Source organism: Prionailurus bengalensis, chromosome D3 (genome assembly GCF_016509475.1).
Source record: "Prionailurus bengalensis isolate Pbe53 chromosome D3, Fcat_Pben_1.1_paternal_pri, whole genome shotgun sequence".
Taxonomy (NCBI): Eukaryota; Metazoa; Chordata; class Mammalia; order Carnivora; family Felidae; genus Prionailurus; species Prionailurus bengalensis.
This window is the reverse complement of record NC_057356.1, coordinates 28352886-28373351: the sequence shown is the minus strand read 5'-3', so window position 1 is coordinate 28373351 and position 20466 is coordinate 28352886. Positions and strand designations below refer to the sequence as shown.

The 20466-nt window shown below is 45.1% G+C and overlaps 1 protein-coding gene across 4 annotated transcripts in view; it reads right to left on the bottom strand.

Annotated features, from left to right (window-relative positions):
• Positions 1 to 20466, bottom strand: part of LOC122470460 (protein HIRA) — a 94521-nt gene that overhangs the window by 45712 nt on the left and 28343 nt on the right. For all 4 annotated transcript variants that reach the window (XM_043558089.1, XM_043558086.1, XM_043558087.1 and 1 more), the window contains 8 exons: positions 13886 to 13981; positions 12558 to 12718; positions 10570 to 10737; positions 8775 to 8888; positions 6731 to 6801; positions 5975 to 6080; positions 3908 to 4123; positions 2883 to 2968 (listed from right to left, as the gene is read on the bottom strand). In XM_043558089.1, the coding sequence (XP_043414024.1) occupies positions 2883 to 2968; positions 3908 to 4123; positions 5975 to 6080; positions 6731 to 6801; positions 8775 to 8888; positions 10570 to 10737; positions 12558 to 12718; positions 13886 to 13981 (1018 nt within the window). The remainder of the gene's footprint in view (positions 1 to 2882; positions 2969 to 3907; positions 4124 to 5974; positions 6081 to 6730; positions 6802 to 8774; positions 8889 to 10569; positions 10738 to 12557; positions 12719 to 13885; positions 13982 to 20466) is intronic.

Sequence of the window (20466 nt, the reverse complement as noted above, 5' to 3'; positions counted from 1 at the left end):
TGCAAAATGCCACATAAATTCCCATAAATATTTGGGCTTACTTTTGCATTTTCTACTGTATTCCACCACTCTATCTATTCATATGTCAGTACCCATTTTATTACAGTTTATAAGTTTTAATTTCTGGTGGGGCTAGTCTTCCCTGATTTTCTTTTTCAGAAATATTTCAGTTATTCCTGCTTATTTTTCCACACAAGTTTAGAATGAGCCTGTCTGATTCTGAAAACTCCTGTTGGTTATTTGTATGGGCTCATGTTGAGAGAGATTTATCATTTTTATAATGTCAAATCATCCTAGGGAAGAAATGGATGTACATTTCTAGTTATTTCTTTGAATTTTCTTTTAGGTCACTCAGTACGATTTTATAATTTTTCTTCATAAAGACCTTCTACATTTCTTGTTACGTTGTAGGCACTGCATTTGTGAAAGTGATCTTCTAAAGGTAGTTGCTGCCACTCGGATCTCATTGTGTTGATTGTATCCACTTTATTATCTTCTTTTATTATCTATGGCAGTTTTCCCAGTTGATTCTCTTGCAGATCACACCATCTTTTAAATAATGATACATCTTACCACCTCCTTTCCAATATATTCTTTCTCTTGACTAATTGTATGACCTAGGACTTCCAGAACAATGTTAAATTATAGTTACCAGACTAGATGCATGCTTAGTTTTTGAATTTACTTTAAAATAAGGTAGTTTTTATCAAGTTAAGGAAGTGCCCATCTGTTTAAATAAATTTTAAATCAGAACAATGTTGAATTTAATAAAAATGTCTCTTAGGCATCTATGGAGATGACCATATATTTCTTTTGATCTTTTGATATGCAGAAGCAAATTAAATTTCCCCAAATTTGAACCACCTTGCTTTCATGAAATAAACCTTACCTGGTCATAGCATATTAACATTTTAACACACTGTAAGTTTCTGTTATTTTATTTAGCATTTTTGCATTGGCGTTCAGAAATGAGATCGATCAGGAATTTATTATGTTCTACCTTTGTCATGTTTTTGATGTAAATCTGTGTTCATTTCAAAAACGGTTTTGTAATGCACTAGAGTATTTTCAAGTATTTTGAATGGTATTAGAATGATCTGTTCCTCTAATTATTAGAATGAAACTTTCTTATAATTTCTCTGTGAAACCTTCTTAGTCTGGTGGCTTTTGGTAGGTTAGTTCTGGGACAGCGTCCTCTATTTCTTCTATAATAATTCATTTGTATAGATTTTCTTCAGTTTTCATAATTTTATTTTCCTCAAAATCACCTACTTTCAAATTTATTTACACAGAATTCAGTAAAGAAGTCTTTTGTCCTTTTCATTTCTTCTTTATCTGTGATTACTTCTACTTAAAATATTTGTGCTTTTTCTTTTCTTGCTTGATTAGTTAAACTAATCATTACCTATTCTGTTGCTACTTGTTTTAACACGGGAGTCAAGAGGGCAAAAAAGCCTTTAAGACCAAAAGAATCAAGTTCTGGTGCCAGAAATAGGTGTCCTGTGGCAGAAAGCTGGCTTAAGGCCAGGTGGAAAGCCACCTAACACCTCTATCTCCTCATCAGGTAGGGCCTGAAAGGATGCTTGGAAGAAAAATGTCACCATCACCACCACCTCCATTACCCTCACTTCCACAGCTTTTCACAGTGTTCAAAGCACAGTCACATGTACCTGTCTCATTTGGTCCTAATAAAAAGTAAGCATGTAGCATTACCCCTGGTAGGTGAACAACGGAAAAAGGCTTGATCAAAGGAAAACCACTCTCTGGGAGGAGTCAGGAGACTTGGCTCCATCTGGTCAGGTCTCTGCCCTCCAGGGCCTCACAGCCCACACCCCCAACATGAGGAGGTCAGATCAGCACATCATATGACAGAAGGTCTCTTCAGACTTCAAAACAACTGCAAAGTGCAGAGGACTAGTGTGGGTAGCACCCTGAGAACATTGGTTGAATAAGTATAAAACCTGAAATCACTTTGACAGCGGGGGGACTATTTCTTTCACACAGGGCCTTACCATCCTTTGAATCAACATGCATTGTTTTGAGGAGAATGACTAATACAAAAGCAAGCCTGACTACAGACTCTGAGACAACAGCAAATGGTGACTGAGTCCACTTTTCCCCTACTTTTCCCCCTCAGGGAAATGTGCCTCAGAGCCCTACTCTCTGTCCAGTAATTCCACTTCTGGGAAGTATCCTGTGGTAACAGTCATGGGTGTGCTCAAAGATTAATTTACAATCACAAAACACTGGACACAAACTACAAGTCTACACTTAAGGGGCTGGTCAAGTAAATCATGGTGCATTCACAACCTGGGAACCTGGACAATCAGCAAGTCTTTGCTTCAGAGGACTATTTATTAAAATGGATGCAAGGTCAAGATACAGGAACAGGTGGGGAAAAAGACCGGAGATACAGATACCAAAATGTTAACAGCAATTATATCTGAGAGACTAGATTAAGGGTAATGTTTATATCCTTCTTTGGGTTTTTACTATTCAAAAATGTGTATAAAAGGGCAAAATGAAACAAAAAAAAAATCAGTCCGACTTCTCTCCCTGGTTTCTTCAATGCCCCACCAACAATGAGGCAGAACTGGCCGTGTGGACACACAGGCCCTGTGAAGATGCCCTTGCCTTCCAGCCTGTCACAGGCTCCTCCCAGCCCACCTTCTGCATGAGTCAAATGTGCATAAGGGCTCTGCAGGAAGCACAGGGCTTTGAGGCTGGTGGGAAGCTGGGCTCTACTCCCCCATTTCCAGATTAGGGGTCGGATTGACCCAAGAGCCTGTGAAGACCCTGATTATGAAAGTGCTAACTGGTGAAAGGAGAGAGGAAGAACTCCCCAGATAAAGCCACAGAAAGCTCGGTGAGTGAATAAGTACCCGGTGTCCAGCTGTGCTATGCAGAGAGGTGTGATTCTTCTGCGACCATCTGCAGTCCGAGTCTCAACTTGTTTCTTCAAAAGATTCTGGCAAAATAGAGTGACATATATGAATGGAAAAGTTTCTGCCAAGCACCTCCACATATAAAAAAATAAGGCTTCTAAGGAAATGAATTCTAACTTCCTTTTCTATGGCCTTCTGGGCCAACTAAACTCAGCCACTGAGCAAGCATTTTTGTCAGGGTGAGCATTCAACTTCCTGCACGGTAAAGCAGCAATGACAGAAAGCTCCCAGTTGAACTGGCTTCAGTACCTTGCTCTTATCACCTGCACTGCAGGCCTGGCCAGGTTTCCTAGGCAGTGAGCATATGCCAGTCTGGCCACTCTCAACCAGCAGCCAGGGGGCTCAATGAGGGAACAAACAAATGAAACCTGTATCCGTGAGCCACTCTTGTCTCTAAGTTGTGATTTGCAAATCTTCTTTCATCAGAGTCATTTCTTCTACTGAAGGCTCATAAAACCAAAGGTTCCCAGGCACACATTGTGTCCAAATTACAGATTTGTTGCCCTGTATAGGTCCTGGAGATCTTTTAAGTTCCCCAGGTGATCCTGACGTTTTCTGCTCTGTTCCTGCCCCATCTCCACCCCCTCTCCCAGTGAGACATGGGCTTCCAGAGGAAGAAGGGGGAACCCATTGATATATCCTAAGGATAGAACCTGACACCCACTGTTCTCAGTATCTAAAATTTCCTAGAAAGGCTAGAAGTGAGGTTTGGAAGTTCCTATAAGAAATGATATCCTCTACAGAGGCCTTTGATAAAGTGCCTTAGGCCCCATTACTACCTCATGCAGCTGATGGCAATGGGGCCAAGTAGCCCCAAACTGGCTTACCCCTGGGTCCTGTTCTAGGCACAGCATACACCTGCTTACCAAATTGTGTCTGTGCTATGTTCAGACCGCTTGTTCCCCCTGCTCTGTCCCTGGGTGTGTACCCATGTCCTCAGGGCTATGGGGATGAGCCCTCACCTTCCTAATGTCTTCTAGACTCTCCCCATTGACAACGCCAGCAACTGAGGTAGCTGAACTTGTCTCTCTGGCCGAGGCACTCTTGTGGTCCAGCTGCTGTTGTTGCTGCCTGCGCTGGTATTTGAGCATCTCTGGGTTCTCGATGACAGCTGTGGACAGCTGGGCCTCAGTCATGATGGCCAAGCTCTTGCCATAGGTAGACTGGTGAATGCGGCTCTAGGGGAAGCAGAGAGAAGTGCAACAGACCAGCTGTGAGCAGCAACGTGGTGGCTAGTGCCCACCAGTGGGTGAGTTGCGTGTTGACTCTCCTGGTTCTGAGAATGGAAAGGGTCTTGGGCAGTGGTCCCAGGTTCTTAAATCACCCCAAGTACCCCAAACACTTTTTGGGAATCAGACACTGAAGTTCAGAGCCTTCTCACACCATTCTTGTTTGCTGTCATCAGTTCCATGTGAATGGAAGTTACCATGGGGCTGCTAACAGTATCTAAGAGTAAGGGAATGTCTGGCATAGCAAACCTGGGGAAATCTTTCTCTTCCTCTCCTGTCCCCCAACATGTCCTGACCCTTCTGAGCAGGGTCCCTCCCTTCATCTTCCTAGGTCTCATTAATTCAATGCCACAACAAGCTGGACAGGACCCCATGTTGGCAGGGATAGCATCCCCAGCACGTTAGAGTGACTGGTGTGATGAAGAGTAGACTCACAAGGAAGGCCTAATGACCAACACGGAGGCCAGCAGGACATATGCCTCACAGCAGAGGATGCTGGGCAGGGGGAGGTCACGCCTTGGGATTCGTTTCTGCAGGGCCTGGTGTGTTGTGTGTGGCTGGGAACTTCCCTCCTTTGCTACCTGTCCCTTCTGCCCTCAATCCCTCCCCTGGAATCTGGAGGAGAATTCAGAATCTGGCAGATGTTTACCTGTGTGTCTCAAACATGGGGTCCCTGCCTGCCATTTGGGAAAAGGTAAACTAGATGGCATTATTTTGTAGCCCTCCCCGCCACTGCCCTCCACCAGACTCTCCAATGGGGAGGAGAATGCATAAGGGTCCCAGGTTACCTGATGACAGTGACAAGGCAGAAAGACCTGAAGCCACTGAGACACTCATCCCTTCATTGACAAGTGACTCTTGGGGTGCCAGGCCATTTTAGGTGCTGTCATCAAGGCAGACCCCTATGCCCAAGGGGTTTACTTCATAGCATGAAGTCCACACAGTAGCTTATGAGGGAGCCTCTACCAGTAATTGCAGCTCGAAGGGGAGAGCTGCCCACCTGCTCTGGGCTTTCACAAGGCTCCTTTCAGACAAATGAATACATCCCACTGAGTGGTGGCAAAGGCCCATCTGTAGAAATGTCTGCCTTCTAAGTCTATGGTCCATAAAGCAGGGCCTTTCCTAAAGTCCTTGAAGAAGGGCACATGGGTCACCCTGTCCTGGGCAGAGAGCACAGAGGGGAGGAAGCCTATGGGCCTGGCCCATGGTTCTGTTCTCATAATTAAGCGTTGTGTATGGTCTTGGCGAAGAGTCACACTATTTTCTGAGGCTTAGTTACCTTGTTGATAAAATGAATGAGACTTGCCTTGAAGGGTTTTATAGAATTCAAATGAAATAATACATGCAAAATACATGGCCCAGAGTCTGGCGTGCAGCAAGTGCTAAGAAACCATCAATGTTACTGCTCTATGGCAACTATGTTTGTATGACACAATGGGGAAAGGGACGTGAACAGGAACCCTTAGGAGTCACTCTTGCTATCTCCCACATGTGAAAACATCCCAGTGTGTGGCTAATTATCACCTCAAGAACAGATGCCCAAAGTTGTTTTATTCTTAGTTCCAGAACTGATTTCTGACATGAATGAGAGCCTCATCTTTATTTAATCTATTTTGTAAAAAAAAAAAAAAAAAAATTACCATCTGTACGAGACAAATACCCAAGAATACTTTAAGAAACAATGTGTCTGTGTATGTCCTAAGGAGAGGGTCCAATCGAAGGGGCTGTGGTGGCCATTTCTGTGGCCCAAGAGCAAGCGCAGCACTCAGGCTACCAGCTGGAGGTGTACTGTTCTCCTACCTTCTCCTCCTCGCTCAGGGGGTCTCCAAGCTCATCCTGGGAGAAATCTAGAAACGCCACAGAGCCATCCATGGAGCACACCAAGATGCCCAGCCCATTCAGAGTCCTGAAAAAGATGGCTATCAGCAGTCTGGGAGCAAGTCCCTATGGGGCTTAACCACACCTCCAAGGCTGGACCGAGAGGGTAGCATGCAGGGTTCTTCTCAGATGCCAGAAACCCCTTGTTCCCTTCTATGGCATTCCTTGGTAGGGTGGGGGCAGGGGAGACAATCACACTGCAGAAGGTTCTGGTGCCCTTTAGTTCTTTGCACATGTACAAAGTATCTCTCACCATGTATTCTGTAAGAATTTCACTTTTATTTATTTTGAAACCATGTTTTAAAAAAACATGAGGGAATATACATCTAAATGAGGTCATTGAGAAGCAACAAATGTGTCTTCATACCTATGCTAATCTGGTTCATGCAATGACAGAGTGAAGTAAAACCAGGATCACAGCACTTTTTCCCCAAATGTCAGTTTGCCTGAGGAAGTATTTTCCAGGGGCAAATGCCAACAAAGCAGGAAGCACAGCAGCTGACACTCTCCCAATGTCAGGCCCAAGCTGCCCTTTCTTGAATCATTTGCTCTGGCTACCACACCTGGGGAGGGGGGTGGCCCTGACTGCCTGACCCCAGTCACATCTGGAAGGCCTCATGTTCCTGTGTGTAGCTTCTCTTTTCCTAGCCTGTGCACTGTAATAAGAATCCATCTTACCAGGAAATATCCATGATGGATTTGTCGAATAGTTCATGGATGACAACCAAAGGCCGTTTCAGACACGTGAGCTGGAAGGAAAGAAGCAGCAAAGGTTAATGTAATGAACAAAAACTGTTTTTCGTGCACTCAGTTCTGTTAATACCAACAGTCCTAGAAGCTTGGTCTGAGTTTTTGTTGACATACAAGGCATATTCAACTCTATTCAAATAGCAACCAGCAAGATCCAAACCTGTGCAAACCAAAACCTGACATTTTAGTGTGGTCTCTGTCTGAAGGGCTCGCTGTAGTCTGGCTGGGGAGATGGCTTCATAATGGACAATCTAGAAGGGAGAATGGGGTTCCAGAAAGGCCATGACCTGAGCAGAAGTTTACAAGCAAGGGATGGGATGCCAAGGCCTGGGCAGAAGATGAGGCAGCAAAAGTAGTGCCCAGGACAGGAAAACAGCCTCAGAGAAGCCAGCACATCTCCTCTTGGCCCAAGGAGTTCTGGTACATACATATGCAAAGCTGGGTATAACCGGTTACATACATCCCACGGGCTCATTCTACAAAGTATGTGCAGATAGTTCAGAAACACCAAAAACAGTTTAAGTTGCCCTGAATCCAGATCTAAAGTTAACCACTATTAACACTTGGGTGAGTTATTTTCTTTCGGTCTTTCTTGTGCAAATATTTTATTCTTTGGCACATGATAACTTTTTTATTTAATACATTATGTCATTAAACACCCTGTAAAAACCTGTCTTTGATGACTGCACAAGATTCACCACATGCACACTTATATCTAGTCACTCAAAGTTTGGGCTATGTGCTGTTTCCCTGTTCCCACAGCTCATATACTAGTGTCTGGCCACCCTGCTGACAAGGTCCTGGGGCCACAGTGCGGTGGGTGGGAGGGAACACCTTTTGCATGGCTCCCATCAAGTGCTGCTTCTATAGGGGAAGAGTTGCTGTGGCCACCCTAGTCCCGAGGAAAGGGAGTCTGAACTACCTGGAATCCACAGAAGACTCTTGTCCTTACTCTAATTCCACTTCCAGAAAAAAAATAGCACTGTCTCTCCTCCCAAAAATGTGCCTACAGACCACTCAGAAATCTGGAACCTTTATGAACATCTGACCTCAGCATTCTAAGAAAATGAATATATGATCTGTGATGTTTTGGGTAAAGCACCACAAATGAAACTCCAGGCCAGAAGGAGCCCAGGAAGAACACACCAGGAACTACCTATGGTAGGGTTCAGATTCTGAAATGTCACATGAATACGGGCCTAAAAAAAAAAAAAATCAGTGTACACACAGCAATCAATTTCTCTGTGACAAAGAACTGTAATAAATGCTGCCAGAGGATAACCTTCAAGTCTACAACTATAAGTCCGCTCTGCTTACAGGGAACTTGTAATTAGTTAGCAATAAACTAATGCCAAATTAGCTAAATGCTAATGCTAAATGCGACAACACACATGAATCTCAACAATATTATGCCAAGTGAAAGCAATGCAGGACATAAAAAGTAAACACTGCACAACTCATCAATGTGACAGACATTGTTGGAGTGGCTGCCTTGGCCAAGGGGTGTTGGGAAGTAGGTTCTTGACTGGGCAGGGATGAGGCGTTCTGGGGTGGTGGTTACACTGGTGTAAACATGTATGACAATGCATTGACCTGTATACTTCAGGTGAATACATTTGCTGTAGGTTATATAAGGACACAAAGTTTTTCTAAAAGGAAGCAAACATAGCATGCCAACTGAAGGTATTCCCTGAATCTGGACATAAGAGTTGCTCTGACTGGGGCTCAGGGTGGCCTCTCCTAGCTCGCCCCAAGCCTAGTCTTCAGCACTTCCTTCCTCCTGGGGTAATGAGAGGGCCTGACCCCAGATCTGGGGCAGAAACACACACTGAGCACCACTGAAAGTGGAGGGTAGGGGAGTCACTCCAAGCCTCTGGGCTCTGCCTCCTTCACTAGTTCCTTCTCCTTTGCCCTGCAGGAGCCACAAAAGGTCTTGGTGGGGGAGGTGGGGAGGGAAGGAGTGGGGGCTCACCCAGACAGAGAGAGAACGGTCCTTGCTGCCAACAGCACAGCAGCAATATGGGCAGCTGGGCTTTGCAGAACTCCCATTCTTCTGCTTCTTTTTGAAGATTTTTGGGTTGAATTTCTAAACCAAATAACAAATGTTAAAATAATTAATCAAGCATCAAGCACAAACCCTATGCCCAGTATCAGAAATATAGCACAATACCAGTCTGTTGGTGGGAAACCCACACTGACATTCTCCCAGCCCCAGGCACTCAGCATACTTTATTTCATCTTCAGAACTACCCAGGAGGCATTTTGCTGAGGATGAAATGGAGTCTCAGAGAGGCCAGGAAACATGGGCCAAGTCACCCAATGAGTAAGTGGTGAGACAAGGATTTGAGGCTGGCTCTACCAACTCTCCATTTCTGGGCTTGCAGCCAGGTTGATGGCATGGGAGCTACTGAAGCTTGCTCTCTGAATTCCTCCTGGCCTGGGCAAGGCCAGTTCCAGGATGTGGCTTTAGGGATAAGGTCCTGACAGAGGTCAATGGGACTGTCAGATGTCTACTCCATTAATCCCTTCCCCTTCACTGTAAAAACTAGCAGATGCTGATCAGCCCCGCATGATCTCACTTGGCCAGGACAATGGCTAAGTCACGCTAAAGTGCACTCTGGGGTTTATCCTCAGTGTAACCTGGGTGCTGCTTTTGGCAAGGCTGGAAGCACACAGAGAGCTCCCTGCCACATTCCTGAATTGAAAGGGGTGGGAACTCTAGAGTCAGAGCTGGAATCCCCACGCCAGGACAACTGAGGAGGAAAGGTGGCTCCGGGGAGCCTGATGTCAGCTGGCCTGGCCCAGAGGGGTTCTAATCCCAGAGGCTAGGCAAGAATAGCCAGGTGCACAGAGACTAGAAACACAGAACCTGGAGGTGTGCATCCTGGGCTTGAGTCTTGGCTACCCTGGGTTGGCTGAGAGGCCTCAGTACCATGATCTCACAAAACTACTCTTAAACAGTGCCTGTGAGGACCACTTGACAGAGTCATGTGGAAGCACCATGCTAACCCGAAGCAGTGATTTTTCAAATATTTTAGTAACAAGGGCCTGGCTTTGAACAAAGTCCTACATGGGCTCTAATACAAAAAAAAATTAAGGAAGTAATATTTTATTTGTATAAAAGTTATAAATATTTTAAACTACAATATACAATATTTATCATGAATTTAAACAACGGTAAGGATGAGCCCATTTTAAGGAATACAAAAAAACTGAGATCAGAGTCCTGGATGATCCTTCACTTTTACCAACCTTTAGCCCACCAACTTATTTTCTTCGTTTTGGTTGCCCAGTGCTGAGAAAATCCTCGTTAATAGTAGCCCGCATCTGCTGGCTCCCATGTCGACTGGGCGGGGCAACTCCAGACTCAGGTGATCCACAGCATGGCCTCATAGCTATGACTGTCCAGTGCTGGGGTGCAGGAACATGTGCTCAACAGGCACATGGACTGCACCTGTGCTCCCGAGTCTGGCTCGTGGGGCACTTGTCAGGACCAGCATGCTTGAGCACCGTGACCTGACCCAAATGTGTAAAAAGGCTAGTGTGGAGCTACAGTGTTCCCAATCACAGATTGATTTTGGTGATACTCATTAAAACATGTGAATATATATTGTTTTGTAAAATCACTTCAAAAACTGTGAAACGTAAGTATTTAAAATGAAACAAGGATGTGGCATGTGCTGACTCTCAGAGCCCACCACCACAGTCCCACATTTGACCCAGCCTTGAGGCAAGGCACCTCCCAGGCTGAGGCTAAGCACACTCACAACAACAGTCACAGCTTTCCGGTGCCCGACAAAGTCCATGTTGGTCTTCCAGCCCTCCCGTTCAATGATCTGGGCAGTGGGGCCAGAGTTGTTCATGGCGTGGGCAGACACCAGGTAGTGCCCGTCAGGTGACCAGCTGAGCCGCAACACATGGGTTGTCCCTCCACACTGAAAGAAACATCTGCAATTGGAAGGAGCTCAAAGCCAATTGTGTGACCAACACTGTGGCCTCAAGAATAGAGGTGAATTCTGATTTATAAATGTAGGATAGCGGAGCATGTACCCAAGCTTCTGGCTACATGAATAGCTGTAACTCCAGTCTCTCCAGATGATGTAACAATAAAGGTGCTGTTAGATGAGACTGGGAGCTGCAGCATCCTACACTCCCCTACGGGAGCTGAACACCACACAGTGGCATAGGCCTCAGGGGATCTGCAGGACAGCCACCTCTTTTAACTCTCAATTCTGCATGGGTCAAATCTATCTGGTCACCGACCTCTTTCTTCTGCCCAGCATGTTAACCCTACCACATGAGGTCTGCAGAACATTCACTTCTGTGGAAGAAGAGTCCTATGGACCCTCAGGAGCCAGTCTCTGTGAGGCAGCCAGTAACCATGAGCCACTATGTGCTCTCTCGAGCCTGCCTCCTCAACTGAAGCCTGGTGGTGTTACTAGCAAAGGAGAAGAGCTTCATAAAGTCCATATCAACTGTAAAACACATAGCAGAAAGGCACTGTTTACCTGACCTGGTCTAGGGCTGAAACAAGACATCTTTCCACATTATTATTACTGCAAAGTAAGATGATATGGGCCATAAAACCAGCCCCCTAAAGCTCAAGGTTGGCTTAGGGCAGTTTTAAAGACTTAAGAGTCAAGATCTTGGCCTCATAGCCCCAAAAGAGGGCAGGACAAGGTGGGGCCTGAATGCAGTGACACATCTGCCTCAACTTCCAGCTGGGTCACAGACCCAGGCAGGACAGGCTGACCCCAGAGGCTGAGGAGTCCTGTCTGCTCCCACTGGGACTCCAAACACCCCTGCCCATCTTCCATAACTGCCCACAGGAGCCTCGCTAGTGGGACCCCACTGACTAGTCACTGGAACCTTGAGGAGGAGCCCCAAAAGGCATGAAGGCCCATGTCCCCAGTTCCAGACTATAGCCAAGAAGGGCAAGATTAAGTAGGGTGAATAACAGTGCTAATGTGGTGCTGTTGGTTTGGGGAAAATGGAATACATGATTTCCACCTTCCTTCTACAGCCAGCCCTGAACCGTGGGGGAATGTCTATTCCTCCTGCAAAACTTTGCTCACAGCCCTACCTCTGAGAAGCCTTCCCTGATGCGATCACTGCTCCTGGGCTATTTCTGCACATTCTGAACAACTCCACCACCATGCTCACAACTGATGTGAAAGTCTATCTTTCCCACCAGGGTCTAAGCTTCAAGGGAGAGAGTCCATCTTAGTCCACTTTCATTTCATTTGCCTAATACTGCCCTTCTCACAGTAGGCACTTAAGATCTGATTCCATATGAAATGAGAACCCAAATAAAGGAAGAGACAGTAAAATACTTTACAAGTCACTGCAGTTCAACCTCTAGACATTGTGCACACTGTACTCATAACGCTAGCCTAGAAAGATGTTGGATGGCCTGCAGAGTACAAGTCAGTGAGCAAAGCCACAGCACAGTTAGGAAAAATAAAAGAGAGGGTCTCCTCCACCTGTGTGGCACAATGGTGAGGGAGCATTGCTAAGGGGTTTTCTTCAGCTTTTTCTCACTTCAAAGTTGGACGTTTAATACCATCTGAGAAATGAAAGATTTTCATCATCTGACTCTTTGGGGCAGAGGGCCTGCTCCAGAGAACGCTGACCAGTCTGCTCAGGCCCTGGAACTCCGCATTCACCCATGAGGTCTGGACCCCAGCCAGTTCCTCCTCTGTGCACTGAGGCCAGTGGGGGCTGATGGACCAAGCTCGCTGGGCTGGATCCTTACCTCATCAAAAGGCTTGGTGATGCTGGTCTCCAACTGCCAGTCCAGCGTTCTCCACACCTTCAGGCTGCGGTCGTCAGCCTGAGAGGCAATGTATTTACCAACAGGGTCCCAGGTCAACCCCTTTACCAACCCAGAATGGCCTCTCAGAGTGGCGAGAATTTCTGTGGAGAAAAAGAAGAGATTGGAAAGGTATTAGCTAGGGGAAAATGATGAGTCTGTCTAAACATGAGCTGCAATCCATGGGCTATGGAATGGTTAGCCAAGAGAAGGGACCTCAGGAGTCTACCTTCGTCAGCTCCCACCCCTGGGCACAAGCAGAAGAGCCCCCTAATCTGATCTCTATCAAGGCAAAGCAACTTGAAGGAAGGACTGCACCCAGGAGGCAGGCACGATGCATGAGCCCCCTAAAGGGCAGGCAAGCAGGGACACAGGCTTGGGCCAGAGGCAAATTCTGCCTCTTGGACTTGTCTGTAGTTGGTAGCTCTGCCAGTGGTTTCCCTTTCTGAACAGAAGGTCATGCCCACCTGGGCTCTGACATCAGCATTTCTGATGTGAACCTCCCTGGCAGCTCCCCCATAAGGAGCTGGCCTGACAGCTCAGGGGAAAGGGCACCGTGCTAAAAGTCCTTTGTAAGTCATCACTGAGACAAAGGTGTGTGGGACGGCACATCCTAGGGATCTATAATCTAAATACTACTCCAGCACTCCATGACCAGGATGAAAATGGACCTATACATCTTGGTGGCTTATAAAGAGAGAAAATGACTTGGATCAAGGTCACGGGGGATGCTTCTTAGCCCATGAAGAAAACATATTCCAGATACTAGCAGAAAGAGGATATGTATCTTACCAGTTTTAATCTGCAGTGATATGCCAGGTTATGCCATCTGTTGTGACTTTAAACACATTAATAAGAAAAACAATCTTTTGCAAAACTGGATTTGTTAGCCTGTATGTGCTCAAAGGCTTCAGAGAGTAGATGGCAACTGAGCGAAGGCCGGACCCCAGTGGCGGGAAGCCATACCCTCAAGGGCATATGTGTATGTGCGGGTGCCAGGTGCCCAAGTACATGCGATGCCATCCTATCAGCCTCATGATCTGCAGCACATCCATGCTAACACTCATTTATAATTTTCTTTAACATAAACCTCTTTTAAAACCTTAAACAAATGTCAATGATGCAGAACAAAAGAATGGAGTCTCTGACAAGACAATGTGAATCCTCATCCACTATGAGACACTTGTTGCCACCAGCCTAAGGAGACCAAGAGCCCACGCTGCTCCAGATGAGCGGCCCATTTCTGCCACCACCCAGTCAGAGGCCCAGACCTGGGAACTTCACAGCGTTCCAGATGACGACAGTGTTATCCACGCTGCACGAGGCCAGCCAGGCATCATGGGGAGACCATGCTACATCCATTACATCTGGAAGACAGAGGGCTGGTAGTGAGTCTCTTACCTGGTGCACAGACTTGGCTAGGGGGTTACTCAGCAACGCCTGTCTGCCAAGTGGGCCCGTACCCCTAGCATTCCATGTCTGAGGAAACTTGAGATCATAACTAGACTATTTCTTAAAAACCAATCTGCAAAACTTCCCCACTAATGTTTTTGAATTGGTCATGACATTTGAAGCATCCAAGTGACCTCAATCACCCCTTTGACAGATGAGGCAACTGAGGATCATAGCTGAGAGGTTGGGGCTACGTAGAACCCTGGCTCTGACACCTGCTGGGTCTGTGGCCTCAGGCTCACTAAGCTTGCTTCTCTGATCCCAATTGGGCCTGAGAGCCCTTTGAGCACTACAGGTACAGCACCTGGCAGAATGTCTGGCACACAGCGCTCAATAGGTACCAAATGAGTGGGACCATCTTCAGGCCCTTCGCACGAACCAGACCTCATCTCCAAGATCCTGCCAGAGCATCCCTCCCCTACAGAGCCCCCAAACACAATTATTCATATTCACTTCTTTTGTGACTCAGTTTTCTCATGTGTAAAATGCAGATTAAAAAAAAAAACAAAAAACTAAGCTCAGAGGGTTATTACAGGGATTAAATGTGAAAAAGTGCTGTAGCACGGTGCCAGGCACACACCAAGGCATTGATATAGATCAGCTGTGACAGTGACAATGACCAGGCCCATCTCGTCATCCAGGTGTGACTTTTTTCTAACCTCTGTGCCTGGTGCAGTGCTAGGTATGAGAATGGCTGATGAGAGATGAAGAAACAGAAACACGGCACCAAGTTAACAGCTTTCTAGTCCTCTCCTCACAGGACTTTTTTAAATGTGTAAGCAAAATATTCATAAGTTCTATTTTGTTTTTTTCTATTTTTAAAAAAAATCTTCAGGGACAGCTTAATGCATTTTTTCCCACATGGTATTGTACTTGGTATTTCACACAGCATACACACTAGTGTGCTGCACTTAGTATTCTTTTTAATTAAAAAAATGTTTATTTTGAGAGAGGAAGAGAGTGTGTATGAGAAGGGGGAGGGAGGGAGGGAGGGAGGGAGGGAGGGAGGGAGGGAGGGAGGGAGAAGGAATCCCAACCAAGCTCCACGCTGTCACAGCAGAGCCCGATGAGGGGTTCAATCTCCTGAACTGTGAGATCATTACCTGAGCTGAAATCAAGAGTCAGATGTTTAACTGACTGAGCCACCCAGCCACCCCATGCATTTAGTATTCTAATAGCCTATGTGATCCTGAGGGCTTCTCCTGTTTTGCTCTGCATCCTTTGTCTTTTTAAAATTTATTTAAAAAGAAAATTTTTTTTTTAACATTTATTTATTTTTGAGACAGAGAGAGACAGAGCATGAACAGGGGAGGGTCAGAGAGACAGAGGGAGACACAGAATCTGAAACAGGCTCCAGGCTCTGAGCGGTCAGCACAGAGCCCGACGTGGGGCTTGAACTCACAGACCGTGAGATCATGACCTGAGCCGAAGTCAGACGCTTAACCGACTGAGCCACCCAGGCGCCCCTGCATCCTTTGTCTTTGAGAGCATTCACTACCATAAATAGACCTCATTTAACAATGAACTATAACTGGCTTCCATGTTTTCATGCTAATGAACACACAGCCATATGCCACTCTCTACACTCTGGTTTATTTCTTGTGACTGATGTGGCAAAGTGGGACTCTGGGTAGAAGGCCTAAAGGTTTTCCTAAGTCTAGACTCTCTTAACCCTGTAGACTGCATTCCAGAGACCTCTAGAACTTTACACTTTTATAAGCAGAATGTCCATTTCAAATTCTCTTATTAGCTTGAGGGTTATGATTTTTCCCTTCTAACTTATGAAGTACATTTTTATATTTTAACTTCACTTTGATTAGTAATGAAAGTGAAGATTTTTCACATATTTGTCTAACAAAGTTGTCTTCTTAGACTATTTTCTTCCTTTCTCGTCTGTTGGGAGGTTTTTTGTGCAGCAGGTCTGACAAACAAATGTAGTGCCTATAAAAATGAGGAATAGGAACCTCCTCTAGGAGCTTCCAGGCCAGGAGGGGCAAATGTGTAAACATCAGAATTTCACTGCAGTACCTAAGTCTTAGAGCAGAGAAGTAGTCAGCTGAGAATTCCAGAAAGGAGATTTCATTTTCTTAGCAATTTTCATAGACTATTGATAATACAGGCATTAGCTGCAAATTCTATCAGTTTTAACTTCCTAACACCGCAGGCGATTTATGACGTAAAGTCTGTTATTCTCCTTAGTGATGTCTTTTATTGCCTGTTAACCTTCAAAAATACTCTCTCTGCTAGAGGTTTGATAAATATTCAATTCTTCTGCAACAATCCAATTGTTTTCTTCTGCTTTAATTATTTAGAATGTTTCTCTCTTTAATATCTGGAATTTATTTCAGTGCATGCTGTACTTAGTGAAGCTCTATATTACTCTCCCCTCATCCACAAACTGTATAATGGTTACTCTATCACTTGTGATAGAATGTCCATAATTGATAACTGATGCCTCCTTCACAATACGTCAAGTTGTTAGGTACATGTACCTGACTTCCATGTTGGTTAAGTTTTGGTCCCAAACCCATGACATTTTAAATCACTGAAGCTTTGAATGTTTTCTTCCACAACCTTCCTTATAATTCCGAATGCTCTTCAGAGTCACTGCTAAGTTATGCTGTAAATCCACATAAAGTGACATAATTTTCTCCCTAAACCCCTGTTTTGGAGTTTCAGTCTTCAGACTATACCACTCCCTCTCCTTCCCATTGCACATCTACATATATCTGACACCCTCTTGCACTTAAAGAGTTATATTTCTGGTCACATGTCATTCCAGAAACTCTCATCATCATCCTTGCTGATTCTAGGAGGATAATCTTTTGTTTTGTTTTGACACAAGGCTCTTGGATCCTTAAACTTCACAGCCTCCTCCAGTGACCTTGGCTTCTACTACCTCAGGCACTCATTCCCAGTCATGCCCAGAGACCCTCCCTGACAGATCACTGCAACTCTTCCCTGGTCTCATTCCAACCCTCCCACACTCCTACCATCAACCCAGTGCTTCCAGCTCCCTCCCTCTCAACTCCAACAGGGCTTGCAGGTGCTATGGGCCTTCTGCTGTCTCCCTATTCGGATTAGAGTCCACCATAACCCTCTGCTCTTCTCCTGTGTTTTCACATGTGCCTGACAAAACCCAGCCTGGTTCAATCTAGCTATTTCCTCCCCTCCCCATCCCAGTCTTTCTTGAGCATCCTCCAATGAGTCTTCCACCCAACAACACCAAAACGAACAGCAGTAGCCAAGGCCATGGGCAGCCTCCATGCCATCAAGTTCAATGGTCAATATCCTCATCCTTACCTGACCCCCAGGTAACATGTGATGCACTGCTTAATCACTTTTCCTTCAAATGCTCTCTCCACTGTCTTAAACTGGCCTCCTCTCCGACTCAGCCTGTTTCACTTGTTCCTCATCACCCCAAACCCCAACCTCTACCCTTGGCCTCCAGTCCCACCTACGCTTCTCCCCTGTACTCAACTTTCACATATCAAAATGCCTATGCAGCAGGACACTTACACCCCTGCTAGACAATGCAAACCAAACATGCCCCAAAGCATTTCTAAACATTTCCCCCAGCAAACATTTCTGTCCCACCTACACACTTTCCATCAGGTGATGGCATATGCATCCTTACCACCTTCCAGGCCACAGTCAAGGAAGCCATCCTGATTCCTTTGCTTATCTCACATACCCTACATCCCATCCACCAGGAACTCTGCCTCTGACTACTGCTCCTTGTGACTTCCACTGCCACAACCCAGGTCCACCGTCTCTCACCAAGATTATGTGAGCAGCCTCATCAGTGGTCTTTCTAGTGCCGTCCATAGTCCATGGAGCTGCCACAGGCCTTGCTTCTCTGCTCAAAGCCCTACTGAGCCTTCCCATCTCACTCAAAGAAGAGCTCCTCCTAGAGGCCTAGAAGGCCTGTCCCTGCTTCCCTCCCCTGTTCACTCCTTGTGTCCTAGTTCTCTGAATACACCAAGCACACATCCACACTCCAAGGCTGTTGCCCTGGCTATTCCTTTAGCTTGGTAAGTTCTTTGCATGTGCACACAGTTGTCCCTTAACCTCTACCTGGTCTCCCTTTGCATGTCACCTTCTCAGTGAGGCCTCCTTGAGAACTTCGCCTTATTTTGTTCCCCAGCACTTAACTTCTAGTTTCTGACATGAATAGTTTATTGTCTGTCTCTTTTAAAAGAATGTAAACTCTCTGAGGGTTGAACAGTACTCAGAACATACTGGGTGCTCAATAAATATTTGTTAAAAGAATTTAGGAAAAAATTGTGTCTTTATTTTATCCAGTTTTTCCATTTATCAAGTGGTCATTTTTATCTCTCTCAAAAAAGGTTTGTAGTTGAAGTCTTACAGACCTCATATATTTCTTGGTAAGATTATTTCTGGGTATTTACAACTTTTGTTCCTGCTGTATAAGAGTTCTCTTTTTATAATTAGATATTCTAATTTGCTATTACTAATGAAAGATGAATAATTAACAATTTTCTTGGGGAGCCTGGATAGCTCAGTTGGTTAAGTGTCTGACTTCGGCTCAGGTCATGATCTCAGGGTTCGTGAGTTCGAGTCCCGTGTCGGGCTCTGTGCTGACAGCTCAGAGCCTGGAGCCTGCTTCGGATTCTGTGTCTCCCTCTTTCTCTGCCCCTCCCCTGCTCGTGCTCTGTCTCTCAAAAATAAATAAGCGTTAAAAAAAAATTTTTTAAAGTTTTTTCTTATAGAAGACCAATCCAATGACTCGTTTTTATTAGTCCTAAGTACTTTTCAATGTTTTTTAAGTTCTAACAACTGTGAGTTATAATATTTGCCATTGGTTTGAAAAAGACATAGGACACTTTCAGGTTAAGGAAATAACTTCCTATGGCCATTTTAAAAACATTTTTTAGAAATTGATGCTGAATTATCTGATATTCCTTTCAGAATACCTCCTAAGAAGACTGTCTTTTTAAAAGTAGGCTCCATGCTCAATGTGAGGCTTGAACTCATAACCTTGAGATTAAGAGTCGCATGCTCTACTGACTGAGCCAGCCAGGTTCCCCAACTATCTTTTCTTATTTAACCTCCTAGTATGTTGTTAAGAGTAATAGATTACTTGGCACAAAAACAGACACATAGACCAATGGAATAGAATAGAAACCCCAGAACTAGACCCACAAACGTATGGCCAACTCATCTTTGACAAAGCAGGAAAGAACATCCAATGGAAAAAAGACAGCCTCTTTAACAAATGGTGCTGGGAGAACTGGACAGCAACATGCAGAAGGTTGAAACTAGACCACTTTCTCACACCATTCACAAAAATAAACTCAAAATGGATAAAGGACCTAAATGTGAGACAGGAAACCATCAAAACCTTAGAGGAGAAAGCAGGAAAAGACCTCTCTGACCTCAGCCGTAGCAATCTCTTACTCGACACATCCCCAAAGGCAAGGGAATTAAAAGCAAAAGTGAATTACTGGGACCTTATGAAGATCAAAAGCTTCTGCACAGCCAAGGAAACAACCAACAAAACTAAAAGGCAACCAACGGAATGGGAAAAGATATTCGCAAATGACATATCGGACAAAGGGCTAGTATCCAAAATCTATAAAGAGCTCACCAAACTCCACACCCGAAAAACAAATAACCCAGTGAAGAAATGGGCAGAAAACATGAATAGACACTTCTCTAAAGAAGACATCCGGATGGCCAACAGGCACATGAAAAGATGTTCAGCGTCGTTCCTTATCAGGGAAATACAAATCAAAACCACACTCAGGTATCACCTCACACCAGTCAGAGTGGCCAAAATGAACAAATCAGGAGACTATAGATGCTGGAGAGGATGTGGAGAAACGGGAACCCTCTTGCACTGTTGGTGGGAATGCAAATTGGTGCAGCCGCTCTGGAAAGCAGTGTGGAGGTTCCTCAGAAAATTAAAAATAGACCTACCCTATGACCCAGCAATAGCATTGCTAGGAATTTATCCAGGGGATACAGGAGTACTGATGCATAGGGCCACTCGTACCCCAATGTTCATAGCAGCACTCTCAACAAAAGCCAAATTATGGAAAGAGCCTAAATGTCCATCAACTGATGAATGGATAAAGAAATTGTGGTTTATATACACAATGGAATATTACATGGCAATGAGAAAAAAATGAAATATGGCCTTTTGTAGCAATGTGGATGGAACTGGAGAGTGTGATGCTAAGTGAAATAAGCCATACAGAGAAAGACAGATACCATATGGTTTCACTCTTATGTGGATCCTGAGAAACTTAACAGGAACCCATGGGGGAGGGGAAGGAAAAAAAAAAAAGAGGTTAGAATGGGAGAGAGCCAAAGCATAAGAGACTGTTAAAACTGAGAATAAACTGAGGGTTGATGGGGGGTGGGAGGGAGGAGA